The 26,598-nt window shown below is 47.0% G+C and overlaps 13 protein-coding genes across 13 annotated transcripts; 4 read left to right on the top strand and 9 right to left on the bottom strand.

The window, feature by feature from the left end:
• Window positions 1–347: 347 nt before the first annotated feature.
• V1510DRAFT_363407 (nucleophile aminohydrolase) lies at window positions 348–1,356 on the bottom strand (the record flags this gene model as incomplete). Its single annotated transcript, XM_066931130.1, has 5 exons — window positions 348–702; window positions 736–886; window positions 920–1,001; window positions 1,035–1,129; window positions 1,179–1,356. 5 exons carry the CDS (start codon window positions 1,354–1,356, stop codon window positions 348–350), a joined length of 861 nt encoding a protein of 286 aa, XP_066789655.1.
• Window positions 1,357–1,492: 136 nt separating this feature from the next.
• Window positions 1,493–3,355, bottom strand: V1510DRAFT_414694 (uncharacterized protein). The gene has a single exon (XM_066933464.1). It carries the CDS (start codon window positions 3,227–3,229, stop codon window positions 1,793–1,795), a length of 1,437 nt encoding a protein of 478 aa, XP_066789654.1. The 5' UTR covers window positions 3,230–3,355; the 3' UTR covers window positions 1,493–1,792.
• Window positions 3,356–4,916: 1,561 nt separating this feature from the next.
• On the top strand, window positions 4,917–5,804 carry V1510DRAFT_406677 (uncharacterized protein; the record flags this gene model as incomplete). The annotated part of the gene is made up of 1 exon (XM_066932392.1): window positions 4,917–5,804. The coding sequence occupies one exon, from the start codon at window positions 4,917–4,919 to the stop codon at window positions 5,802–5,804; it is 888 nt and encodes a 295-aa protein (XP_066789653.1).
• A 354-nt stretch (window positions 5,805–6,158) lies between these two features.
• On the bottom strand, window positions 6,159–7,262 carry V1510DRAFT_99670 (uncharacterized protein). Its single transcript, XM_066935820.1, has one exon. The coding sequence runs from the start codon at window positions 7,143–7,145 to the stop codon at window positions 6,513–6,515; it is 633 nt and encodes a 210-aa protein (XP_066789652.1). The 5' UTR covers window positions 7,146–7,262; the 3' UTR covers window positions 6,159–6,512.
• Window positions 7,263–7,332: 70 nt separating this feature from the next.
• On the top strand, window positions 7,333–8,496 carry V1510DRAFT_414684 (uncharacterized protein). Its single transcript, XM_066933463.1, has one exon. It carries the CDS (start codon window positions 7,379–7,381, stop codon window positions 8,012–8,014), a length of 636 nt encoding a protein of 211 aa, XP_066789651.1. The 5' UTR covers window positions 7,333–7,378; the 3' UTR covers window positions 8,015–8,496.
• On the bottom strand, window positions 8,232–9,546 carry V1510DRAFT_406675 (kinase-like domain-containing protein; the record flags this gene model as incomplete). The annotated part of the gene is made up of 2 exons (XM_066932391.1): window positions 8,232–9,424; window positions 9,480–9,546. 2 exons carry the CDS (start codon window positions 9,544–9,546, stop codon window positions 8,232–8,234), a joined length of 1,260 nt encoding a protein of 419 aa, XP_066789650.1.
• On the bottom strand, window positions 9,476–11,996 carry V1510DRAFT_100013 (uncharacterized protein). Its single transcript, XM_066930202.1, has one exon. The coding sequence runs from the start codon at window positions 11,726–11,728 to the stop codon at window positions 9,839–9,841; it is 1,890 nt and encodes a 629-aa protein (XP_066789649.1). The 5' UTR covers window positions 11,729–11,996; the 3' UTR covers window positions 9,476–9,838.
• On the bottom strand, window positions 11,997–13,607 carry V1510DRAFT_101091 (acyl-CoA N-acyltransferase). Its single transcript, XM_066930203.1, has 3 exons — window positions 13,030–13,607; window positions 12,894–12,986; window positions 11,997–12,837 (listed from the first exon to the last, which is right to left on the bottom strand). Exons 1-3 carry the CDS (start codon window positions 13,276–13,278, stop codon window positions 12,265–12,267), a joined length of 915 nt encoding a protein of 304 aa, XP_066789648.1. The 5' UTR covers window positions 13,279–13,607; the 3' UTR covers window positions 11,997–12,264.
• On the top strand, window positions 13,606–14,273 carry V1510DRAFT_363436 (60S ribosomal protein uL15; the record flags this gene model as incomplete). Its single annotated transcript, XM_066931132.1, has 3 exons — window positions 13,606–13,654; window positions 13,767–13,805; window positions 13,915–14,273. 3 exons carry the CDS (start codon window positions 13,606–13,608, stop codon window positions 14,271–14,273), a joined length of 447 nt encoding a protein of 148 aa, XP_066789647.1.
• V1510DRAFT_414666 (cell cycle serine/threonine-protein kinase hsk1) lies at window positions 14,266–16,582 on the bottom strand. Its single transcript, XM_066933462.1, has 10 exons — window positions 16,365–16,582; window positions 16,118–16,275; window positions 15,807–16,083; window positions 15,447–15,772; window positions 15,301–15,413; window positions 15,208–15,268; window positions 15,058–15,173; window positions 14,940–15,022; window positions 14,757–14,906; window positions 14,266–14,721 (listed from the first exon to the last, which is right to left on the bottom strand). The coding sequence occupies exons 2-10, from the start codon at window positions 16,220–16,222 to the stop codon at window positions 14,492–14,494; spliced, it is 1,461 nt and encodes a 486-aa protein (XP_066789646.1). The 5' UTR covers window positions 16,223–16,275; window positions 16,365–16,582; the 3' UTR covers window positions 14,266–14,491.
• A 294-nt stretch (window positions 16,583–16,876) lies between these two features.
• Window positions 16,877–20,544, top strand: V1510DRAFT_363670 (armadillo-type protein; the record flags this gene model as incomplete). Its single annotated transcript, XM_066931147.1, has 9 exons — window positions 16,877–17,061; window positions 17,096–17,467; window positions 17,505–19,387; window positions 19,430–19,498; window positions 19,531–19,627; window positions 19,671–19,761; window positions 19,797–19,854; window positions 19,889–19,989; window positions 20,026–20,544. The coding sequence occupies 9 exons, from the start codon at window positions 16,877–16,879 to the stop codon at window positions 20,542–20,544; spliced, it is 3,375 nt and encodes a 1,124-aa protein (XP_066789645.1).
• A 60-nt stretch (window positions 20,545–20,604) lies between these two features.
• V1510DRAFT_97086 (TIP49 C-terminus-domain-containing protein) lies at window positions 20,605–22,607 on the bottom strand. Its single transcript, XM_066935814.1, has 4 exons — window positions 22,010–22,607; window positions 21,749–21,968; window positions 21,470–21,711; window positions 20,605–21,432 (listed from the first exon to the last, which is right to left on the bottom strand). Exons 1-4 carry the CDS (start codon window positions 22,154–22,156, stop codon window positions 20,665–20,667), a joined length of 1,377 nt encoding a protein of 458 aa, XP_066789644.1. The 5' UTR covers window positions 22,157–22,607; the 3' UTR covers window positions 20,605–20,664.
• A 452-nt stretch (window positions 22,608–23,059) lies between these two features.
• Window positions 23,060–24,917, bottom strand: V1510DRAFT_363540 (Bromodomain-containing protein; the record flags this gene model as incomplete). Its single annotated transcript, XM_066931137.1, has 2 exons — window positions 23,060–23,308; window positions 23,349–24,917. 2 exons carry the CDS (start codon window positions 24,915–24,917, stop codon window positions 23,060–23,062), a joined length of 1,818 nt encoding a protein of 605 aa, XP_066789643.1.
• Between the last annotated feature and the right edge of the window lie 1,681 nt (window positions 24,918–26,598).

Genomic DNA, 26,598 nt, shown 5'->3' with positions numbered 1-26,598 from the left:
CATCTCCCGAACTTTGCCGCCCGAGTCCACACGCGCCGACATCAGCGCGGACTCCCAGCAAGCGGCCCCGCTAATCACTTGTAATACACCCAGCGGCTGCGTATGACCTGTGCTTTTACGACATGCTTGGCCAGTGGAAGCCAACAGCTTTTAGTAAGGCCCCGCATAGGCAGCCCGGTATGATAAGACGGAACCTTTCTGGCGCGTATGACAGCTACATTTCTTACTCAAAGAGCGGTAAAACCCGGTCCGAAAGTAATAGTATGCCAAAAGGCTAACTAAACTGTTCAAAGTATCTTGTTGGCGTCGATGTTTCTTCGCGACTTCGTATGATTTCTACCTATCGCTCAGTCCTTCTCGGCTATGGCTACCAGCCGCTCTTCGATTTCATCGACAGTCAGCTTGCGGAATTTAGACTGGCCACCCTCAGCTTCGCCGACCACGAGTCCAATCTCAATGTCGTTTTTGCGGAAATCGACACTGAGCACACTTGAAAGTGCAGTGATAGCCGTCTCGACGACCTCTTCCCATGAGCCATCAACGCAATCCTTCTTCTTGATCTTCTTCTCAAGGTAGTTCATCGCCTCCTGCTGTTTCGGACCAGTCGCTGTTGCTTTGTAGCTCACATAATATCCTGCTGGGTCACACTTAAAAAGTTGCGGTCCGAACTCATCGTCCACAGAAATAAGAGTAATTGCAACGCTATTATCAGTGGTGTCTGGGTCTGCGACTTACCCAAGGGGACGCATGTAAGCGCGTTGCGTATAGACCTGGTTGATATTCGCCAAGCGTTTCGCCAGTGCGTCGCACGGCATTTCGTAGCCATACTTGTATCGGAATTCAGCGGCCTCTGCGCGAGCACGCGTTACAAACATCCGTGCATCGGCTGTTGGTTAGTTTACCTACTCGATGTGCTTACCTATCGATCCGGTCATAACACAGCCAATTCCTGGTGAGATCTGAAAGATGTACGACACGCTCTCTGGATCCAGCAGTTTGTCCTGTCGTCAGACCGATTACGAGAAATGACTCACCGGTACTTTCTTTTGAGAGATAACAACGGCACAATTTTTTCCACGGATGCCCAACGACGTGATATTGGCTGCCGTGATGGCCTTGAAGGCATACTCTTGCAACTGTCAGCTGCTACTCGCCATCCGTATGGGCACTTCACTTACCGACTTGGTAAAGCCGACCTTCAGGAGAGAAGATGGTAATGTGTCTATCGAACCCAGCGCTGTCTGTCTCTGTTAGCTTATGATACTGTAGACAAGGTACGGTGGAAGCAAGTGTGCTTCCATCATGGATCCATGACGTTCGTTGCCAGCGTACTCGCCTGTACGCTTCTCCAATCATTGCAACGCTCAAGATCCATCACTTACTAGACATTTTTGTTCATCCACGTATGCGTGACAGAGAATGCTTGGTGGAGTTCAAGTCGAGCAGATGCTTGATTGCGAAGTCTAGTGATATATGAGTGGTACGTAGATACAAACTCAATAACACAGCCTCCACTGCCACAGTTATTAGTGTATAATATGTGTGGCGTCATACCTCCCGCTGTCTTTACCCGGCGAGCGACATCGAACACAACGCTATCTCAGACAAAACGCGATGATCTCATAGACAACACGCGGTGAAACATTTTACGAATTAAACCGGTAGTTAATACAGACATGACTTCTTATTACTACGTCGTACATCCACAAGGCTTAAAATAAGGTCATTTGCACAAAAAACTGATCAGATTCTGCCATTGATAATTCTCGAAAGTTTCGACTACTACTGATGTTTACTCCATCTTCTCCACGGCAACGTAGTGTAAGTAGGCAGACAAAGTCTTAACTCCCTCAATGTAATTGGAGATGTCCAATTTTTCGTTGATTGAGTGAGCACCGTCGTCACCACGTCCAACGGGTAGCAAGAGGACGTTCTTGCCAGTAGCCTGCTCGAAGGACAAAGTCACCGGAATGGATCCGCCCTCACGGGTAAGATCTGGATCAACACCCCAGACAGTCTTAGTAGCCTTCTTCGCAGCCTCAAAGTTCCAATGCGAGGGCGACGACAGCCACCACTTGCCGTCATGAAGCAACTTGATCTCCATCTTGTTCTTCGAGCCGAGCTTCGTAAAGAGGTCATTGACGTGCGCAAAAACAAGCTCGTCCACATCATGAGGCTGCATGTCGGGTACCGTTCGAATTGAGAACTTTCCGGTAACCTTCGCCGGAATCACGGTCTTTGCACCAGGAGCAGAAAACGCACCCTCTACTCCGTGGAGAGAAAGTGTTGGGTAGCGCCAACGGGCCATGAGGGTGCGCTTCACGTCGTCATGAAGGTTGGTCTTTGCGCCAGTGGCCGCATAGAGGTCATTCATCTCGTATTCGATCGTGTCATAGGTCTTAGACTCTTCTTCAGTCACGGGAGCAACAAGGTCCATGAGACCGGGCACAAGAATCTTGCCATCAGGGGAGACGAGGCCCGATAGTATGTGCACAAGGTCGATCATGGGCTCAGAAACCATCCCGCCGAAGACTCCGGAATGGAGATCGGCCGCCGGTCCCTCAACGGTCACGGAGTAATATGAGCATCCGCGTAACCCGTACGTTAGCACGGGCTTGGTCGTACCCAGCCAGTAATTGTCTGAGATGCAGACTGCGTCGGCGTCCTTGAAAAACTTGTCCTTCTCCGCGAAGATAAGGTCGTCGAGGCCCTCTGAGCCATACTCTTCCATGCCCTCGAAGCACATGATCAAGTTCACAGGGAACTCGATTCCTGCCTTCTGGTGAGCCTCAATAGAGTTGATCCAGCCCATAACCGGGCCTTTGTCATCGGTAGATCCACGGCCGTACATCTTGTCATCCTTCTGAACCAGTTCGAAAGGTTCAGTTGCCCAGCCGTCCTCGATCAGTGCCGGCTGCACATCATAATGGCCGTACACAAGAATCGTACGCTTGGATGTATCAACGCCGTAGCGAGCAAGAACGATCGGAGGCAGCTGTGTGTCTGGCGCATCTGGCTGCGGTCCGAGTTCACGTAGCTCAACGGCGGCGCCCAATGCCGTCAGCTCGGATTTGAGAAAGTGCGCCATCTCTACAACCTTCGGCCGTAGGGTCAGATCCGATGAAACTGAGGGAATAGACACAGCCTTGCTCAGACGAGTGATGAAGTGTTCCTTCAGGCCATCGATCTCCTTGAAGAGCGAAGAGAATGCGGATTCAGGCGACGACATAGCAGTTTGGATCAATATGGAAAGACGGACAATTATTTGCGCAACTGTGTCGAGTGCTTTAGTTGAAATAAAGAGCCAGCGATTGCGTAATTTGTACCTTGGGTGTGGGTGCGGAGTTGGTATGTGTCGTCCGTGATATTTTGAGCCGCACAGTAGATAACACGCCAGCGGCACGAAACAGGTGGTCTACAAAGCCGCCTACAACCGAACCAAACTCTTCGCCCAGTGAGTCTCGAGAAGGTTCTTACAACAGGTCACGAAGTTTACTTTGCCCACCATAGGTAACCACTAAAGTTCATTCTATTACCGATAGAGGTTCAGCTGTCGAGAACTTTGGCGACTGAAGCATAGCCGCATAGCAATAACGTGCTTATGTTTCTCGAGTCTACAGTTGAACTGCGGGCTGTTCCTTGGTGTGGCAAGTGTCTGTTTGCGTGTCATGGATGAGATCGTATAGATCGAAGGCCGTTGGTAACTAAATGGGAGCCTCCATTCATCAACCAATCTTTCTTGATACAAAAGGTCTGTCTGTCGTCACGTCACCAGCCGGAATCCCATCGTTTTATGTAGTCTTGGCTATTTGAGGGTCTGTCGAAGGAATGGCAGTTAATTTGTGACCTTCAGCTCAATATGTGACTGTGCTCTTGTGAAACTAAAGTTTGGGGCCAGCGTGAAGAGACTGTAGATAGCACTAGAATCAGGTCTTTCTCTACTGTCAAGACTTGGGCCTCAACGGGGCGTCGACGAGGCAAGAGCGACACTAGGTCTATTGCTTGACAGCTTTGAGGCATTATAGTTTATGTGTTGACAGAGCGTTTAGTGTGGGAATTCAGCTACTAGAATGTCGATCGAGTGAGTATATTACTGTATATTGATTGTTACTATATATTCAACCGGGCGATCACGAATGATTCGCAGTTTTTCCTCCGCACCGTCACAGACCTGGGCCAGAGCATCGGTTATTTCTGCTAGCCGTAGAGGCCGAGCCTAATCTTGACTAATTCACACCCTGCCTGAAACACCCGGGCGTAGTAGAATCTCAAACGTACGTAATCGTACGTTCGCACGAAGCTGTTCCTTGGGGGCTCGTCGACCAGGATCCTCGACTATATCTGACAGCTTACGAACTCTACAGGCCTAGTGCTCGTGCCAAAGTAATTCTCAAGCTTCATGGTTCATATGTAATTACGATTTTTCGGCACACATAGTACCGACGTCTCTTGGAGCGGTCACTGGCCGGCGCCCACGAAACTCGAACACTTTTCCAACCAGCTCTCCCAGCTTTCCATTGAACTAGGCTTGTATGACGGAGCGCCGGCGTAATCAGTATCTGTAATAGTACGGGCGATGATCAGCCACACACGCAATCAGACGGTGGGCTCTTTAACGGCTGCCGTAGTGGAAATCGAGGTGTTACTACGGCCTGTATTTGTGTATCGAAAGTCCGGTCCAGGGGCGTGTGCGTTAGTGACTCCGCCTTCAGCTCTAAACAACGACGAAATCTATGGCCATGGTAAATTTGAAAGCATATGACTTACTACTGACAAGTGGACTCGTCAATTGCTGTGTATGATGCCGCACGAGCCAACATGACTCGCGATTCGTTCATTGGGTGAACTACCTTGGGTGAAGCTTATCTGGTCTGTAGATAAAGATTGAGTATTCTTCCATTGCTCTACACATCACCATGACACTCACGCAAGAACAAGTGGATTTCTTCCATGAAAATGGATATCTGATACTTCCTCGCGAGCTTGATTCCGGTAAAGTGATGGAGCTCTTCGGAAGAACGAAGGAGCTGCTTTCGGACTTCTCGCTGGAAGATCACCCGATGACCACCTTCTCTACGGACGAGACTGCCCACGTTGGCGACGATTATTTTCTGGGATCGTCCGACAAGGTCAGGTTTTTTTTCGAAGGCGATGCTTTTGGAGTAGACGGAGAGCTTCTCAAGCCCAAAGAAAAGGCCATAAACAAAATTGGCCACTCATTACATGTACACGACTCAAAATTTCGCGATGCCACTGTCAACGGACGCAATAAGGCTATCGCGCAAGCACTGGGAATCTCAGATGCTCGGGTGCTGCAAAGCATGATTATCTGCAAGCAGCCGGAAATAGGTGGAGCTGTACCGTCACACCAGGACTCGGTGTTCCTCTACACCGACCCGCCTTCCGCTGTCGGCTTCTGGTACGCACTCGAGGACTGCACTGCGGAAAACGGAGCTCTCAGTTTTGTCCCCGGCTCGCACAAATGGGCTGGTATATCAAAGAGAATGGTCCGTACAAATGGAGCCAGCGGTGGTACTGGATTTATCAATATCGAAGGTATTTCAACTCCACGCGAGCCTGCATCCGAGGAGTTTGTTATGCCAGAATGTCCTGCCGGTACGCTCGTAATCATTCATGGCTCTATTTTGCATAAATCGGAAACCAACAAGAGCGAAAAGAGCCGTTATGCGTATACCTTTCATATGATCGATGGTAGCTGCAAGTACGACAACAAGAACTGGCTACAGATTCCACCAACAGATGAGGGTGGTGCCAATTTTACCCGCTTATACGATGAAGCTTAGATCATAACGTCTGTAAGGTGATCAGGCGGCTGAGGACCAAAGTGTATTAGATGGCTCGTGACAAGCTCATGATAGATATACATGCAGGCGTGTGCTCGATGTGATCATGAAGAGCATACACGGCTTTGTTGCAAACCTGTTTCTTGGATTGGGCCACGTCTTCGAGTCAGTCGCTGGGACATGTAGCCTCTGGTCAATATCTGCCTGGACCGGTTGCGCGGTCCCGATCCTTCCGCGTCCATGATATTGCACCAACCATCTGCAGCCAGCGAAGCTCTCCTCATAATCTAATCATCAATCGGTGCGGGGCACGCGATGAGCAACTGGTTCCTGGCGCGGTCCGCGTAACCATGCCAGGACCGGTTAATTTTGACTAGCCGCAGGCGCATCCCGAAAACTGTCAGTGGTAATCAAAGCTGATAGCCACGGCAGATGGCGGGTACTACTACGCGTTTTAGCCATAAATAATGCCCCGCGCGGACCGAGCGCCAAGCGGTTCACGCGTGCTGCACCAGGCCGCATTCCTTCACGCTGCCTTTGTGCTGAAGTGCAGCCGACGGCGCCGGCGTAGCGAGCACGTAGCGAGGCGCTAAGTGGGCAATGCCGCATTCGTCGCGGCGCCAGCTACCCCCTCCCATCCAGCATATGCGCCACATAGCACTGCCACGAGACGCCGCCGCCATGTTTTTCCGGTTGGGTGGTGGGCTGTCAACCGTCAGCGATCGTTTCTGTTTTGGATATATAACGTTTGTGGTAACCGCTTAACGGTGGGCACACATCAGCGCGTTCTCCGGCCGATCCGCTATTGTGTCCGCGGATCTCGCCGGGAAGCCGACGTCTCTCTGTCGTCACCCTACGCCACGGTACGCCACTCGATGATAGAGTCGGCGCAAATCTACCCACACTAGCCTTATGCGCCACACCAACTCGTGCGGGTGACCGGTGACGTGAAACATGCATATTGGTGCGCCAGCTCAGAGCCGGTGGGAGCAACTCTATTGACGAGCCAAACCTTAACACAAGCACGCCTGCCGCGCAACAAACGATGATCCCCGCAGGCCAGCCAGTGTGAAGACACGACCAGCAGCACATTATTAGCCTTTGGGCAGGTCTGCCGGTCAACATATATAGCAGGACATTCGCCGGTCGTACCTCAGCAGATATATTACTGCATACGCCAAAACGTGAATTGTTACACAAATAACAAGCCAGACCATACGCTTGCCGCAGATTACCTGCTCCTGATTTTGTCTTACTTTCCTGTTTGGCTGCTCGCTGACTGCCTGTTGGACCCGTTCCACCACTAATATTCATCGCCGTTCTCTCGGAGAACCTGCGCATGGACTAGCGCTAACCACCGGGCTATTTCGCGTTCCAGATTTAGTAGTCTATTTCGTCATCGGCCAAACCGCTAGACGGCAGATTCGGTCACAGGATCCCCACATTTTGCCGCTCACTCACTAGCATAGCTACGGCTCTATACGTGCGGATATAAATAAATAGCGCCGAGGTCGGATCAAGCTCCGGCAGCGAGATAAAAAGTCGTCGTCGGACTCACTCAACTAATTAACAATATGGTCGAGAAGCTGATGACAGTGTACTTAACGGCATTCGCCGCATTGGTGATCTCTACCGTCTTCACCACGACTTCGATCTTCCTGCCGCACTGGCTGACCGCCAGATTTCCGGTTGCTGGCTCGTCACAGATCATCCGTCTGGACTACGGCCTGCATCAGAAATGTTCATCAGAGACCAATCCGAGTTGTGTGCCATTTCCAGCTGAGGAGTGCTCGCACGGCGGCAACTTCTGCGGTACTTGGAAGACGGTCACTTTTGGTCTTTATGTTTCTTTGCTGTTTTTAGGGGTTTTGCTGGCATCTTATATCGCGCTACTTGCCGGTTCGCGAGCAAAACGTGAGACTGCCTGGCGCCCGCTTGCCGTACTGCTCGCAATCGACACCGCCATCCAGGGTGCTTGCCTCGCAGCCGTCTTTGGTCTTCTCCAGACTGACAATCACTATCTAGCCTCTGACAACTGGCGTCTTGGGCAGTCTTGGATTCTGATTGTTGTTGCGTTCACAATTAACTTGGTTGTGATCGTTTTTACTGTTGTCACCGGCCTACACATTCGGCCAGGCTACGATTCACTACCGACTCGCCCGAGTATGCGCCGTCTCTCTACCAGCCTTTCGGCTAGCTCTCACGTGTAATGAGGGGCACTGGACAATTTGCATTGACACGTTAACTTAGCATTGCTTTCATGATTGCTTGATAATGTATATTACGATGATGATGATGATAATAAGGATTTAGGTCAAAATTCATGCTATTTTGGCGCTTGGGTTGGCTGTATATATTAAACCATTCTCAAAACTACTACCGCGGCTCCGGCAGTCAGAGATTTCCGTATTTATACGCGAGTGGGCACTATGATGATGATCTTAAACGCTTGTGGCTTCTACCCATGTCTAGAAGATCCTCCTCATTAAACTCGAATTTGTAGGTATCGATAGTTGATTCTTTGTGCTGTTTGCGATTGCCAAGAGGATGAGAACTGCCCTCCACCACGCTCTGCTTTTCCGTGGTAGCTTTCGATCCGGACGATATTTCCGCAGATTCGTTTCGGATTTCAGGGAATGTCGGCATCAAACCCTTTTCAAGAGCTCTCGGAGCCTCTCGAAAATAGCCGCTATCCATTGCTTCATATGCTGTAGCTCTCTTCAATGGGTCATAGGTTAATAGAGCGTTCACAAGTTCGATGGTGCGTTGCGTTGCCTCACGTAACACTTTGTTCAGAGTGTTCACCGCATCATGCCGGGTAGTCCGCCAAGATTTAGCTCCAGGGAGTGTTCTAAACGCCGGCCATATACGCTCATTGGGTGGACCCAACAGTCTTGTAATCAGATCGATCTGCTCTAGCTCAGTCGACCCTGGTAGCAGTGGTGCCGCCAACAGCAGTTCTCCCATCACACATCCGGCTGACCACATGTCCACTTCCGCGCCATATCGCTTGGCGCCAAAGAGCAACTCTGGTGGTCGATACCAGATAGTGACGACCGCTGGAGTCAACGGTCGGTCATCCCGAACATAGCCTCGGGCCATACCGAAGTCAGCGATCTTGAGCACCCCTTTAGACGACAAGAGCAAGTTGGACATTTTCAGGTCGCGGTGTATGATGCCGTTTGAATGGATATATTCCAGTCCTTCGAAGAGCTGTAGCATTAGACATTTGATCTCGCTGGCGGTAAATTTCACGCGGTGGTGGTCCAGCAGGTAGGCAATATCGTGCTGTGCGTACTCAAGAACCATGTAAATCTCATCCAAGCGATCATCTGCTACAGCTACATCAAGAATTCGAATAACATTCTCGTGTCGAAGTATCCGCAGTAGAGAGACCTCTCTGAGCGCAGTAGTAGGAATACCATCACGCTTCTCGTCTGTAAAAATTCGTACAGACTTTAACGCCACGATTTGCGACGAACGAACATCCACAGCTCTGTGCACCACACCATATGCTATCAATTCGTCAGGAATGTCGCAAATTAAGCGTCGTATGAGGAACTCACTGCCTTCTCCGAGTTGGTTCAGCTTTGTAAAATTGCTGATCGACGTGGACGCACCTATTCATTAGAACCTTTACGATCTGGCTCGACTCATGTCTTCGTCACACCTTACCGAGAAAGCTTTTAAATGGCTCTTCAATGAGCTCGTTACCGCTGATCGACAGCAGTCGCTGCGACATCGTCGTCGACCGGCTACGCCGATTGCTGTAGAAGACACTCCCGGCGGGCACTAACTATAGATTTGCGACGATCACAATTTTTTCTAGAGGCATAATTTTCTGGAGGTAAACTTTCCCAGGCAAATTGCTTCTGCAGACGTCGCGTCCATTTTTTCGAAATGGGAACATATGGCCAAGCCAGTTTTTTATCAACAAAAGACGGCATGCGCTAATTTATAAATGCAGAATCGATTTCTCTAGTGTACAAATGCGTGTTTGTGGGTGTCGCTTACATGCCGTGCCTAGGAAAATGCTAATATAGGGCACTATGAGAATGCTGCTTCGGCTCTTCGTGGAGCTCCCATATCTGTTTATTGTAAAGTTCTTCATAAAGAACCATCTGGAGACCACGATTAAACATATTCTCGCGGCGTCCCAGTATACGCTCATGGCGATAATGGCGGCTTCGTATGCACTGTTTCTTATAGAGCTTTAGCCGGCGTTTCTCCAGCTGTAGACGGCCATCCAATGCTATACGTGAGCCGGCCGGCGAATCTGCATATTCCTGTTGAAGCTCGGCCACTATCGTATGGTCGGATGAGAAGAAAGGCCGAACCCAAAACGTGCGATGTGCAAGGTTCCACGAGGGCGAACCCAATCTATGGCTAAGCTTAGCCTTATGGTGTGACCAACGTAAAAGACGGCAGCTAGTCTTCCATAATTTTTCGGCGACCGGATCTGCCGGAGCCGACCGAAAGTCGAGATTGAAACCGCGCGCGCGGGCCCAGAGTTTCGGACGCGTTAGGAGTGCAGCAGTTGGACGGAAGAGCGGGGCGTTCGGAGCAAATTGACGCACGCGAGAATAAACCATACGAATCACAGTGGCAAAGTTCGGTCGTGGCCCCAACGCGACGGCTGCACGCACCAGATAATGATATGAAAAAACATCTGGCACAACTGCTGCTCCAAAACGTCGCGTCAGCCCGGACCATACTCCAATCGCCCAATCAAGACGGCCGACGCGAGCTGAGTGTCTTAAGAACGAATTCAACGTGACCTTATTTGGTACCACTCCATAATGTGTACACAGCCGATCAAGACAGGACCATGCCTTTGAAAATTTGTTCTCCCGCAGTAATGCGTTAACCAGCGTGGTCATAGTGACAACATCTATTGAAGCAGCCGAGAGCTCCTCGAAAACAACACGCATGAGTTCGTCACCGCTGTAAGAGAGGCTCAACTCTTTGACAACCGTGTTACTGAAGACCGGTGTGATGTCTATCTCATGCTGTGCCATGTGATGAAGAACTGCCATTTTTGCTGCACGACCCTGAGCGATATGCAGAATTATCCCCCAGGTCACATGGTTGGCGCGTATACCGAGATTTGACATTTGTGTAAGCAGTCTGTGGACTACACGTAAGCGACTGGAGTCTGTAAATTTACCTGCACGATGTGCACAGGCAGAAAGGACTATGTTGAAAGCAAAAACATTGTAAGGAACATTTTCGTCTCTCATTTGTCGAAACAGTTCGCGAACCAGAGCGAGATCATAAGAGCGCACGAAATACTGCAATGCCATACAGTAAGCCTTTGTCGTTTTTATGCCCGCCGTCGCGGAGTTGTTGATGCGGAACAATTCGCGCAGGAGCGGCGTGAGAAGTTCGTGACGGCTTCCAATTCCTGGTCGCAAATTCTTTCTCTGGGTGAGCAACTTGATGTAGTGCTCGAAGGATTCTGGGGTCCAATATTTTGGGAACGGCGGTATTTTCTCAAACGAAATTTCTCCAGATCGAGGACCATGACCATAGCCACGGGTGGGTGCAGCTGTCCCTTTGCGTTCTTCGGTGTTATTCATGTTTCGACCAAGAACAGCTAGACAGTCACTAAGTAGTAGCTGCTGTTCCTCGAGAAGCTTGGCTTCTATCGCGACAGACCCAGCTCGTCGAGCTCGCGATTCGCTTCGGACATGTTCTTTGAATTCAGGATGATCGTACTTCCGCACTATTCGCCCATTAATCACTCTAACAACGTCCCCGAGTCCAAAGCTATTGTGTTTGACTGTGTAATCGGCTGGGGGCACAAGATGCTCTGGCATTGGCAAATGATTGTCGTCATAGTATGCCCGAAGTATTCGCCGTCCGAAGCCTGAGCCCCGCCCAACCAGCTTCTCGAGCTGACTAAGTCGATTGAGCCTTGGCATACTCCTATGTCTTTCAGACTCTCTGTGCCAAAACCGTCTGATGATGTCCACTTTTTGGATACCGTTCTGCTGGTGTATCCGCTCTATCTGGCAGAACTCGACTTTGCAAATAAACTGGCGACGCTGGTCTATTCATGACTTAATCATGACTGGCGCTATACAAAATGATAAGCGTTGTCGGTAGGTCGTCCTGCCAGTCTTCTGTTCTGTGTTCGTATGCGGCTCACTGCAAAATTTGAACGCTCAAAGTGTGAATACAGTAACAAACCGGGTAACATTTGCGTCTAGTCCCAACGATAGCAGTATGCGATGATCATTTATTTACAGTGCAGAAAACTTACAGGCAATGCTAGATGTATGGAACGACATGAAGCTGCTTTGACGAAAAGATTGCTTGTTCATAGCAAAAATTGAATCCCACATGAAATACGTAAACGCCGCTTGATGCTATATACCATAATACAAAATGCAATGAAGTACGCCGTACGCGGTGACTTAAAGTATCCGTGCTTGTATCTTTCGACCTCCGACGATCATCACGAAACGATATACTTGCTGTCTATCAATGGTGACGTACTGATATCAATATTGTTGCAGCGGGCATAGGTCAATATTTGTTGCTTACACAAGACATGCATCGTGCAGTCGCCGTCCGCAATCTCCTCTATGGCATCCATCTCCTTGAGTGCCTCCAACATGTCTTCTAGGCGTACGGCAGTTTGTCTTGAAATGTCAACCAACGAAACAGTATCTTCGTCGTCGTGTGCCATAATGATTCGAGCCAGTTCTGTACACCAGTATGCCATATAGCTTTTCCGTCCTAACGCAGACAAAGGCTTTTCAGGCGAGCCAATTTTTCCCTGAAGGAGAGATAGCTGGTACGAAAATGATATGAGGAGCTGGCCCAGTCCTTGACCAAGATATGGTGGGAAAACCAAGATGCATGCCAAATTGTAGTCATCCCATGACAGCTTCTCTTTAGAGAAGAAGCCGACCGCATGCTGATTGCGTGATGATGAATGCTGCATGAGGACATAAAACTTGAACCCTTCGACTGCAAAGAATATTGATTTCGTGTCTAAGAACAATTTCGCGAACAAGCTTAAACACTGGCAATACAGCTGAATGTCAGATTGGTTCATAAGAGGAGAGAACGCGTACTCACCTTGTCAGTCGCACCATCGATTTCTCTTATGGAATACTGATTACGCTGATAAACGACCTTTCCAGGGAGCTTGAAAGTTTGCTTGCATACCGACTACATGTCAGTACACCCATACCGTGACTCGAGCTATCCTTACCAAATGCTGACTCATCTCAGGTCCCTGGCTGCTATATTTGAAACATAGATCACATACATAGAGTCTTTCCAACAACCTCTGAGCATAAATTCGATTTTCTGCCTCGGAGAAGTACGAAGAGCATCCGTACCACGCGTCAAATTCATGTTCACTGCCAAATACCACTGTCTTGATGTTTTTTGTATCTAATGAAGACTGGGATTCAGAAATGTCTGCTCTTTGTTCAACAGGTGGCGCCGTCTCTTTCATTAGGTGTGCCGTAATGTGCTGCGAAGAAGGTTCCGCGGGTAAGTTTACATGGAGTTGATCGGTTAGTAAGCAAACCTTTATTATTACATACACTGACTACCGATCACAACCCAGAAATGGCATTGTGACATGTGATCATATTGTGAGTGGCGATAGCCTTCAAAGCCCTATAATGTTTTGTGACTGCTTTTGCATCGCCACAAACCCTACCAGTATTGTCAACACAAAGTACATCCTCACTGCCAGTTTGATTATACAGCTTGTTGAGGTAATTCAGATATTATCCTTCTTTCGACATCTTTTTTCCATCACCAATTATTAACGAAGATGCCTACCAGAACCACCAAGACTCGGAAACTCAGAGGACACGTTTCGGGTATGCCGCATATATGCAACAAACTGGATCGGTTCTTGTTCCAAGGAAGCTGTTCGTAGCAGCGGAACGGATCTATGTTGCAAAATCGAGAATTTTACTGACTTGAATTTAGCCGGTAAGGGTCGTGTCGGCAAGCACCGCAAGCATCCTGGTAAATATTTTTTTTTCTTTTAGTGGGTTTCGGTGAGAGGTTTCTGAGCGGACGATGCTAGGAATCCTCTAGTCATGTACATGGCAAAAGATCTGAATTAACAATATAGGTGGTCGTGGTCTCGCCGGTGGTATGCACCATCACAGAACCAACCTTGACAAGTACCACCCGGGTTACTTCGGAAAGGTCGGAATGAGATACTTCCACCTTCAGCGCAACCACTTCTGGAAGCCCGTTGTCAACCTTGACAAGCTGTGGTCGCTTGTTCCCGCCGAGAACCGTGAGAAGTACCTCGCGGCTGCCAGCGATGTGGCCCCCGTCATTGACACTCTTGCTCTCGGATACGGCAAGGTTCTCGGCAAGGGCAGACTTCCTCAGGTTCCCGTCATCGTTAAGGCTCGTTACGTCTCTAAGCTCGCTGAGGAGAAGATCAAGGCTGCCGGTGGTGTCGTTGAGTTGGTTGCATAAAAAGCTTGTTTATATTATAATATAAAATTTATGATAATCGTCAATGGGTTTTTTATAAGTGAACATCTCGGACAGTGAGAATGTAAAATAATAATCAAAATTACTTTTGAACTTATTGACGTTCGGAAATCTGGACATTTACGATGTCTTTGAGATCTCCAGGTTGCGATATACTGAAGTATATATATGTCCAGGAATCTCGGTATCAAATGTTTTTATCACGGAAGCTCGGACAAGAAAGGATGTCTCAGAGCTTCTTCGGCAGATATACGCTTCCTATAGTCGACTTCAAGACATCTTTTCAGGAAGTTCAGTGCGAGCGCCTCTTCCTCCGAATATACATACTTGGGTTGACCTGTTTCTGACCGCGAGTTTGCCCAGTCGATGATGTCTTCCAGCGGGTAAGGTTTTTCGTGGATTGTAGGTATGTTCGTTTCAAATGAGGCTCCTAGAATGTTGGTGGTTGTCGGAAATATAACCTACCGTGCAGTAATGCACACGCGGTCATCTTTTGACGACCAAATATGGTGGCAATTTCTATAGTGGCCTCAATATCGTCTGCAGAGTTAAAGAAAGGAAATCTTTTACTCAAAAACGACAATAGGATCACACCGGCAGACCAAATGTCGATTTCTTCGTTAACAAGTTCTCAATCGTCTTACTCACTGGTCGTCTGATTCATGCATTTAAAAAGAACTTCAGGTGCTCGAAAACCTCGAGTTCCAGCTCGATTTGCCCGACGACCTGGTCTTTCGTTAACTATCTCGATATGGCATTTGATTACCTTGGGTCATTTTTGAGATATCCTGGCACTGCTTGTCGGGATGCATCGCTGAGGTGTCGCGATACAGCATCGCGCCTTTCGCGACAGCTGCAGTATAGATTTTCGTGAAGTTCACGCTATACTGTTAGTGGTAGTTTATGACCTTCTCACCTCAGCTAAGCCAAAGTCTACTAGAACGCCGCGTTGTTTTTCAAGGTTGTATAGGAAGTTCCTGGGTCAGAGCAATTCGCGACGTGATCTTACGTGGGTTTAACATCCCGATGAAGGATTCCGTTATCATGAACACTAGCAAGCCCACTAAACAGAGATTTCAGGTAAAAGCGAATTCCGTGGACATCTATGGAATTGTATATGTCCTAATGTAAGCAAGGACCTGATTTTTGACGTACCTTGAAATCAGCATGATTGCAATATGGTAGCACTGCTACCACTTGATCCTGATGCCGAAATGCAGTGATCAGGGGAGCAATGTTATCGCATCTAGAGAGTGTATGCAGAAGTTCAAGCTCGTTGTAAATACGATGTGGACTGCTCGTGACGTAAATCCGCTTGATAGCAACATATTTCTTTGGTCGCGGTCTAATCAATGCCTCCGCGCCTTTAGATCTCTTGCGCACATAGCGCTTGCCGTTAAGGTCTAAGGCATCCTCGTCCCATCGATTGTCGTATTTATAGTAGTCGAGATCTTCAGCTTTGTAGACTGAGCTGAATGTACCTGCCTGCGTTAACAAGGCCCCGCCAGGTATTACCTTCGCCAATCTTGCTTATGAACCGGAACTTTTTTGTAATGCCTTTAAAGGAAGCTACGAAATTTCGGAGCTCCTCCAATATCTCATGGCTAACAGACTCCTCGTCGCTCTCATCATCATCGCTCTCATCGTCGGTCGGGCTCTCATACATGTCTATGCGTGATCGCATACGCTTGCGCTCGCAAAGAGGTTGCTGTAGCTCGTCTATCTCGTCCGCTTGATTACTCGAAGACATTCGTAAAATCTTGCTAGTTGTAACCTCTCTACCATGATATGCCTGACGGTTAGAATAAAACTGCGACCAAACAGACCTTTGTATTGAGCCCTTGTTCTTGTTTCATCATCGTTCCCATTTCAGAGTCGCTATTAACAGAGCTCGACATAGAAACCGTTCCGTCCGTAGCGGTGTCCGTCATACCTGCTGTGGCCTCAACGCTGCAGCTAGTCTCACGCGATGCTACGCAAAATGCTGCCTCAGTTAGCATGCCTCAAAAGACGTCGAAGGTCTCTCTATCTGAGACTCTTTGTTTGAATTTATTTCTTAGAGTCTCCGCGCACCTGTTGTATGAATTCAGTGGAGACGGTCACTTTGTAAAAAGGGTAGACCACAAGACTATGACGAGTACCAGTACGATCTGCGATCTTTCGGACAATAAGATGAAGCCCTCCACTTAGTTATTGAGTTGCTCTGCTCATCGATCGTTCAGACGTAATGGGCAGACTGCTGTAAAAAACCTGTAAAAAAACCTGTCGCTATACCTTGATTTGTCTTGTCTCGGGACTTCTGTCAGCCAGAAGACGCGCGAGCAGCGACTTCAGATCACGTGGATGAACCTCCAACGCGCTAGTCAACAAAGTCAACAAACACGCGCTAAAAGGTGATGGTTGCTGTAGCAACCACACGCGACAACAAGTACACCATTCTGTCACGGTGTACACAAAAACCCATTTTTGACTTTTGGTAACTCTATTTATTAAATAAGTAATACCAAGCTCGCACCACGACAAGTGATCCGAATTGACACTCATCGTCATATCTGACGACACGCACAGTTCTCGTGTTAGGAGATATGGATGACTTCAATTTATCCGAGAGCCTCACGGCATATCTCTCAGATCCTGCAAGCCTAGTTTCCCGAAGTTTGCAGGAAAGTGACGCGGACGATGCACTGGACGTGATCATTGACGCGATCGCAATGGACCCGGCTGAGATAGGTGCCGAATCGCACTTCGACATGCTTCAAGAGATACTATAGTAAGATCCACCTATGTCACTACTAACAAGTAAGCTTGTATCCTACGCTCTCCCAACGGTCTACAGTTAAATTGGCGGATCTGATCATATCAGGACTCTCAGGACAAGCAGATATCTCCAAGCAGCTTATTGAGAATGACGAGCATGAAATGTTCGGGCGACAGCGGCGCCTACTGGAGATGTACAGTTTTCTACTTCACTGGGCCGTGACAGCCGTGGAACAAGCGTTTGCCGAACAGGTTCCTCGTTCGCGTACACGTAACAAGAACACAGCTCAGGATGATAGTAAAGTGGTCAAAGAAGTGGCCAACCAGTTACAAAACTTTCTTGACGTGATGTGCAAAGTGCAAAAGCTCAAATTGTCGAAGCTCTTCCTGACAACATCCGAAAGAGACTTGTTCGTCAGGTAAGCTACGAATATTTGGAAAGCAGCTAAAAGACAGCCTTTTTACTCGCCCTGCGTACATTATATTGGAGAACGAACAGCAGGCCAAAAATTTGCCGCTGCGTATGCATGCTTTCAAAGTATTGTGCATTGCTATAAAACACAATGGTCATGCTCTGGCTGCCCAGACATCATTGATGCAGAGCCTCACATACTATGAGCACCTGTCGGACCATATCGCGGAGCTTCTTCAAATACTGTTTGAGCAGTATGATTACCCTCAGCTGACAGATGAGATCCTCCGAGATATTAGCCACCGGGAATTCAACGCAAATGACACAAAGGGACCGAAGTCCATGTCGTCGTTTCTTGTACGCATATCGGAACTATTACCTCGCCTTGTCATGAAGCATATGATAACCCTAGTGAAACACCTCGACAGTGAAAGCTACGTGCTGCGTTGCGCAATCTTAGAGGTTTGTGGCAACATAATTTGTGATTTGTCGAAGCAGGAAGATACCATGGAAACATACAAATCGCAGATAAATTCTTTTTTTGATTTGTTTGAAGAGCGCTTCTTGGACGTCAATCCTTACTGCAGATCTAAGTCGATTCAAATCTTAAGTCGTCTTTGCGAACTAGAAACAAAATTCTCCGATCGCCGTCAGAAGATAACCACGTTGGCGGTTCGAAGTTTGCAAGACAGATCAAGTCACGTCCGGCGCAACGCTATAAAACTGCTGTCAAAGCTGATATCAACGCATCCTTTTAGCATGTTACATGGTGGTCAGCTGTCTTATGATGAATGGAAAACTCGGCTGGACCAGGTCAACAACGAGCTAGAAACTCTCCAGCCTATGCTTGGACACAAACAGTCAGAATATCATGAGCCCGGTGATCTCTCAAGTGTTGACGACAATCTTCTCGAGAGCCCTTCTGACGACGAAGACAACCCGGAGGCTGACATCACCGCACAAGTTAATGTCGAAGACATCGAGAGCATTGAGAGTATCAATCGACTACGTCTTACGAGAAGATATTACCTTGAAGCCATTGCTTTCATCGAAAGTATACACAGAGCTAGCAACTCTATCGTGATGCTCCTATCTGCGAAAAATAAGAGTGAGGTGATTGAATCTATGGATTTCTTTGTCATTGCGGACGCGTACAAAATTGAAGTAGCTAAAGAGGGCATTCGAAAGATGATTCATTTGATTTGGACGAAAACCAACAGTGATGAGGGTAAAGGAATACAAACTCATCTCATCGAGTGCTACAACAATCTATTTTTCATTGCCCCGCAATCGTTCTCGGAGAATGACCGGTGTACCTACATAACCAGAAACATCATAAGTCTCACATACGAGGCTACGCTCGCGGAATTGACATCACTTGAGCGTCTCCTTGGGTTCATGATGAAAAACGGACAAATACCCGAATTAGTGATTCAGAAACTTTGGCAGGTTTACGGTATTCAGCAGCGGGACATATCACGATCTCAGAGAAGGGGGGCGATAATCGTTCTTGGAATGCTTGCTGTCCATGACAACAATATAGTTATAAATGAGCTCGAAACACTTTACAACGTCGGACTCGGATCATTTGGTAACCGCGACTTCGTGTTGGCGCGGTATACCTGCATTGCGCTGCAGAGACTGACTACACTTGGTCAAAAGTTTCCAGCGAATCATGCAATTATATCCAGGCTGATCAAGATTGTGGAAATATATTCTGAAAAGAAAGCATGGTATCCACTAGCGGAGGAGGCTATAAATGCGATTTACTCGTTGTCTCACCATCCTGATGTGATCTGTTCAAGCATTATCCGAGACAAGTTGAAAATAGTGTTCGCACAGCCTACAGAATTGACAGCGGGCGATAGACCACAATCAGCAACATGCGCACTTTCCCAGCTGTTTTTTGCGGTTGGACATATTGCGAGTGAGTTATATGACGTGAACACAGGTCGACCTAACAGTACAGTAAAACAGATCGTTCATATGGAATCGTGTGAAATCGAGTTTAAACGTCGCAAAGCAATGCTAGAGAAAGGTATTTCTGTACGTAAATTCGTCTAACTTCAGATAAAACAGTGTCTTCAGCGAATTCTGCCAATGAAGAGCTTGATCTGATCTCGGGGACAAGTGAGGACGATTTTGCGGAGGCGATGGCACATATACGGTAAGTAAGATATCACTGATAGTTGAACTGACTACCATGACAGAGAGAGAGAGCTCCTACATGACAACAACTCATTGCTAACTACATTTGGATCAATGGTTGTAGAAGTCTGCTCAAACTTCAAGGTATATGACGTAAGTCACGAGTCTCAATAGAAACTGACTGTCAGGATGAACAACTTCAGCTGGCTTCCACTTTGTGCTTAGCAAAGCTCATGTGTGTTTCGTGTAAGTGAGGCAGCCGCTAGAAATCTAACGTCAGCGGCATTTTGTGAGCAGAATCTACCCTTACTTCTTGCGATCCTCGAAAATTCTAGCAGTGCCGTCATACGCAGCAATCTGGTAATTGCTTTGGGGGATATGGTGAGACATGACTTGCTAATGTGTGGCTAATTGTAGGCGGTGTGCTTTAATCATCTTGTAGATGAGAGCACTACATACTTATACCAGCGGCTTCATGACGATGATCCATCGGTGCAGCGAACATGCCTGATGACTTTGACATTTTTGATATTAGCAGGTCAAGTTAAAGTCAAGGGCCAGCTTGGGGAGATGGCCAAATGTTTGGAAGACTCAGACAAACACATAGCCGACCTTGCAAAAATGTTCTTTACCGAGCTTTCCAGAAAGGACAACGCCATATATAACGCCTTCACAGATATATTCAGCACTCTTGCTAATGATAAGTCTCTTGAAGAAGATGAATTTAAGAGGATTATCAAATTCCTCACTTCTTTCATAGAAAAGGAGCGTCACGCTAAACAGCTTTCAGAGAAGCTTGCCACACGTCTCGGTTCATGTGAGACAGAGAGGCAGTGGCATGAAATCACATATGCACTCTCTCTCTTGCCTCACAAGAACGAGGATATACAGAAGGTTGTTGAAGAAGGATTTAATTACGTATCTACATCAGCTTAGCTAGAATTTTTTAGCTTGCGATGCGTATGGAAATAATACAACTGAAATGTAAAATACAAGAGTGCGATCTTTATGTAGTCTGGTCCTATAGACTGAAAACCATGGCGGCGCTGTTTGTCCTCACACCAGGAATTTGGAGCCAGCTGCCTGAACAATTGACGCTGACTTCTTGGCAGGGATAAACAAAATTTGAGCTTCCTCCACATCAGAATTTTCGATTGTCTCCCTGCCATTGGATTTGGCCAAGATCGATGCCGGTGACATAAGCTGGAGAGCGTATCTCAGACTTGTCTTCACACCCTGGAGGGCGAGCAAATCCACAGCAGAAGCAGATATTGTCAGACCTTCTGTTGTCATTCTCTTTTCAATGATAAGCTTGACTTCGTCTTTGTTATACGGGAGGGTCCGGACGATAAGAAGACGATCAACGAGGTCAGGAGGTATTCCATGGGGCGCGGTAATATCTTCGGTGCCACGGATCGTTGTCATTCCACGGTTCGAAGCCAAAACGACTATGGGCGATATCGTAGATTCCAATGCTCTGTTCAAGTATGTGAAGCACTCGATGTCCAACATGTGGACCTCATCTATGAACAGAACTCCCGGGATTAGCTCTGCGACGCCTTGGTCGATGTACTTGTTAACAACTTTGTTGATCTCTTGACGAAGTTTGTCCGTGATCTCGGTTTTCTTGGGCTTCATCAATTGGCCCATCATGGACATGATATCCTGGCCGCCCTGAGGTCTAGCATTTGCTATATCGAGATCATGTAGTGTTACGTCTTGAATGATCTCTTTCTTCTTGTGCACATCGCCCTTCGGAAGAGGGACATATTCCTCAGCTTCAAGATCAAACTCAGTAGCGTATGCGTCTGATCGGCCGACCCTCTTGATATTGTCAGTACTTATGGGTTGTCACGCGTACCTTCACTGCTCCCGTATTTGCTTCAATATAGATGATATCGCCAACAGTTACCCGTTCCTTCTGAATGCTCTCGTAGATGCTGGGATCGAGACGGAGCTGCTTAGTACCTTTAAACGACTTCAGGCCAACCACAACGTGTGAGATCGTCTTGCCATAGCCTCCCAGAGGATTCTCCGCCTCTTCAGGAGTTAACTCTGTGACTTCTCCCTCGTAGACCTCCTTCGTCTCCTTGACTCGAAGGCCTTGGTGTCAGCGAGCTGTTGCGCTCATAATACTTACCAATGGCTCGACGAAAGTTTTCCATGAGTGCCTCTGTCTTTTTTACTTCCGTTGAAAAAATCTCAGAGCCGGTTATGGGACAAAACGGTACCTTTGGTCCCAGTTCTTGAGAGATGGCTAAAGCAAGAGCGGTTTTACCGGTGCCTGGACCACCTGCGAGCAAAATAGCTTTCCCAGACATTTTCTTTGCTTTGATGAGATCGACGACTAGTCCACATGCCTTGTTATTAACAAACGATCTGATCCTGGAAATGAACTTACCTCACGAGCGTTCTGCTGCCCTATGAAGCCACCATCGACTCTCGTAGCACGACCGTATTCATCTAGACCTAGACCCTTGATATGCGTGTGGGCGGCTGTTCGATTTTCGCGGGCGTTGTTCCCTTTCACCTCATTAATCTGTACCATATCTAAGATGTTCACGGATTCGAATCGATCAAAATTGAAATTTAAATCGGAGTCACTTCTTCGCAATATTAAGAACCTGATGGCTGTCTGTCAAGAGAGCTAGCTGTGAAAGTTTTGATTAAACAGAACTATGTAGCCTTGAATCGCGTTGTATCTGAATCTAAGCGTCAGAAGAGTTTGCACAAAGGATTTTGCGCAGAGACAGAATCAACATGTATACACTGTGGCGCATGATTGTTACTCACTCTGCTAGATATAAATTTAAAATGTGATCTGGTTGTAATGATATTAGCTACGGTCGCTTGAATTTATTATTTCGTTTCACCAGTGATCTCTCAGCAGAAGTCCTTTTTTTCAGGGTTGGGGGAATGTAATGCTTTACACAGTAGCTCACTTTGACCGTTTTGGGTGACATGAGTGCTTACTTTGCCAATATGTATACACTATACTGCAATGTATTGGTTGACCCAACACACGTACATTATGAAAATCTACTTTCTCGGATGTAACTCGTAGAAGCTTTTATAGACAGATTCGACTTTCTGAGATCTGGTAAATCTGACCGTAAGGTCTAACATCTAGCAGTGACATTTTTGTTCATCGTAAACAAATTGACTGGACTTAAGAAAAGTAGTGTCGAGCTTGTGCTGTAGCTAGGTTTTCGTTCGAATAACGTAAATTTAAGAATTTTTATTACCCATACATCCTTGATCCATGACTCCTCTCTCTATATATAAGAATACAACCCGTTATCGTACATAAGCGCCCTAATATATATGATAAAACTATAATGTGATCAGAATGTGAGCAGGTGACGAGAACCGTATGTGCAAGATATCATCCAAAGTGGTCAATCGCTAAGAATCCGGAGATGCTAATGGAACAAAACTGCGAGGACGCAAATTACTCCTCTTCACTACTAGATTCACTAGCATCTGAGTCGTCTTCACTGCTACTCTCATCTTCAGAAGACTCCTCCTTCCTATCCAATTGGGATTTCTTCTTCGCTGATGTCTTAGAGCCTGACTTCGAAGTTCCTGTGGTCGGTGTCCTCACTGTCGACCCCGGCGTATTTTTAATAACATAATTGTACAATTTCATCAGTGTATTCGGGTCAAGCTGGTCAACATCCAACTCAATCTCGTCACCGGACTAATGGTGTTAGTATATTCCTCTCATAACATGCACTTACATTTTTTAGATGCGGCATAGACTCGTGAATGATTTTGACGACGTGATTGATCTTTTGAGCGGGAAGAGTGGTGATTTTGTCAGAGAGCTCCTTCTTCATGTCATACGACACATGAGGAATCGCAGAAGAGGATGCAGGCTTGCTATTCCGCCGCTTTCCCAATCCAGAAGCTGCCTTCCGAGATACCGAGCCGGTAGAATATTTTCTCTTCTTTTCCTTTTTGGCGATATTCTCCTTCTTCTTCTTCTTCATCATAGACAGCTGGGTTTGCATGGCAGTCAACTGCTGCTCCAGCAACGAGATAGTTTTCTCGCTAGCATCATCATCGTCATCGTCATCCTCTTCACTGCTGTCGTCATCTTCAACAGGCGACTCGGTGACTCTCGAAGCAGGTGGTGGCGGCAAAGGCTTTTCGGCCCATTTTTTGTCAAAAACCAACTCCAAACGATGGCCCATTACATTGACTGGCGAGGAATCCGGATTAAATTTGTAACAATTTCTGAACATCAATCGAATGTCTTCTTCAAAATCATTTGCCGTTTCGTACTGGTTTGTGTTATACTTGTTTTGAATTGTGCTGAGATCCATCGGCTTTTTGATAATCTTGAAGTAGGAGGGACAGTTCAGAGCAACTGGGTCCACCGGTTGAAGAAAAGGGAACGAAAACGCCTCGAACTTCTTGCTTGTCAATTCCTTCAAAACTGTTCCGCAGAATTTGAGCTCAGCAACGAATTTTTTCCGTCTAGGCTTAACATCGCTATACGGCAAATCTTTCGGTCTTGGGGGGTGAATTTCGCGCTTTGGGCGGCCATCAGAAACGGAATCCCTGCGTATGATAGGTACACCAGATGGCTGAAGAGCGAATGATGGTTCAGTAGCATCCTGCTTTGGCGATTTTTTCTTGCTTTTTGAGACTTGCGGTTCGCTCTTCAAAACCGCAGGAGGCATCTGTTTGAGTTGACGCTCAAAGGAAGCCTTCATATTTCGAGCCATATCTGCTATCTTTGATTCCAGACCATTGAAGAGTATGCAATTATTGACCATGAGCTCATAATCAGCCACGTACTCGTCGACAGATATGTATTTGCCGTCCTGCAAGTTTTTCTCGATCGTTGACAAATCCATTGGTTGCTTGACCACGTCAAAGTATGTCGGAATATTAAGCTTAACGGGATCGACTGGAGCCAGAAAAGGAAACGCATCCTTGAGTCTCTTCAAGGATCTGACCATTGATAGCATAAACTTGACCTGATGGCGCGGAAGCTCCTGAGTAGGACCATTGGCGTCCAGATGACTGCCAGTACCCGACGGACTCAATGTTTCTTCAATGGCGACGGGTGACGATTTAGCTTCTCCGTTTGCATAGTTTAAAGGTGATGCAGCACTTGTGTCGGCTGTCGTATGCTCAGTTGGAGACGTTGGCTCGCCAACCGCCTCATAATCCAACGAAGGGGCCTTCGACGCTGTCACTAGCGACGGTGACTCTTCACTCGATTCAACGATCGGAGCAGACTCTGCACGCGGAATATCGGAATCTATCACTCCGCTTTCAGACTTGATCCGCTTCATGGGAGGCTCAGAAAGCTCACGGTCATCAGACATGAGCCCGTGAGCAATCTTTGTGTTTGTATTGCGATTAGGTGACGCAGGCTCAATTAACTCATCAACGAGTCGGGACGTGTCGTCATTCTGGTGTGAGGAACCAGGAGTCGAAGCGGCAGTTTTTACTTCAGAGCTGGCGCTTTGTGAATCATTCTCTTTCAGCTCGTCTGTGTAAGCCGACGTGGTTTCTTCAACAGCATGTTCATCTGTAATAACTTTTGCTTCCTCGGCTGACCGCGGAAGAGGTGGCGAGGGTATTGGCGGCGAGAGAGGTGCGACGCCTTTCGACGAATCCATTGTTGAGAGCAATGAACAACCAGGTATGCAGACCGTTTCAAGGTACTGTAGCACAACGATAAATATATAGAGCAATAAATATATAACAAACAATAATAATGTGATAAATTTATATAATATATTTATATATGAATGTTGGAAAAGCTGTAACTCGACGCCCTTCCCTTCTTTATATAAATATAGTATAAGAACCTATGCGATATTATTACTGTTGTATTATAGATATTGAGTATATATTTATTGAGGGCTAAGGGACAGGCTAAGTGACTGAATCGCTGACCGCGTGCTCGTTGGGAAAAACACTGTTTTTGTTAATGATTCGTGATTCCTTGGCTGTTGCAAGCAACTGATTGATAACACTATCAATTATACTTACCCTGTGAGTGGAGATTGAAGAGAATTATAATTAGCTACAAAAAGACGGAAGACAATAAAATAGAAAGGGTGGAGATGAGGGCAATTTGAAGGTGGGACAAAGAGAGCAAAAACAAAAAGTAAAAAAAGGAAAAAAAAAGTCGGGCGGGTGAATTGATTTATTTATTTAATAATTGATTTTCGCATGTAATTCTTGTTTATACAGCATAAAGATTTGAGTTTTAGAGTTTTAGAGCACACTGCTCTACCACTACTATGCTTGACTTCCTTGTATATAACTGCAGACTCACCTCATCAGTTGCCGGAGCAACCCCTGTATCAGCACCAAAAATTGCTGCAAGCATTGAACAATCTTGTAGGAAACACGTAGACCGATCCTAATTGGCTGTATCCTGGATGTTTGTGATCTTAGATCATGGAACTATTCCGGTTACGTTTAGACTAGGTATAATTGGTCACAGTCATGTGTATTTTCCGTCACGCTCCCTCCATAAATTCCGCGGCTTCTTCAGATTTCTTTTGGCTTCTCTCGACATATATACACCAGAAACCTTGCATTTTGAATAGCAAGGAAATATGGCGTGAAGCGAGCAACGCGAATGCATAGTCAGTCACTGTGCACGCGCTTTGATCGGTCCAGAACATGTAAGCCGACACCATCCAGCCAAGATCTCAGAGCAGTTACCAGTTGATGATGCAGGCGTGACCGAAATTCAAGTACTAGACACGAATGTAGATGGAGATTCATTCACCCCTTTGTAAATTGAGCATGCAATCTCAGCCCTCCTATTCTGTAGTTCTTTATCGTATGCGGCATCTTGGAATGTCAAATTCAAATTGAGGTATATCACGTGGCCAGTCCGAAGGACTGGCGATCAGGTAACGCGCTTTGCCGGTTAGGGTTTTTCGGTTACTGGGATCAGCGCGTCTGCTAACAACTTTGCAGGAGCGTGTTTCCATCAATTAGGCCCTCAGA

Source organism: Dipodascopsis tothii, assembly GCF_038497935.1.
Source record: "Dipodascopsis tothii strain CBS 759.85 unplaced genomic scaffold V1510scaffold_10, whole genome shotgun sequence".
Taxonomy (NCBI): domain Eukaryota; kingdom Fungi; phylum Ascomycota; class Lipomycetes; order Lipomycetales; family Lipomycetaceae; genus Neoaidaea; species Neoaidaea tothii.
This window is presented reverse-complemented; position numbering and strand designations above follow the sequence as displayed.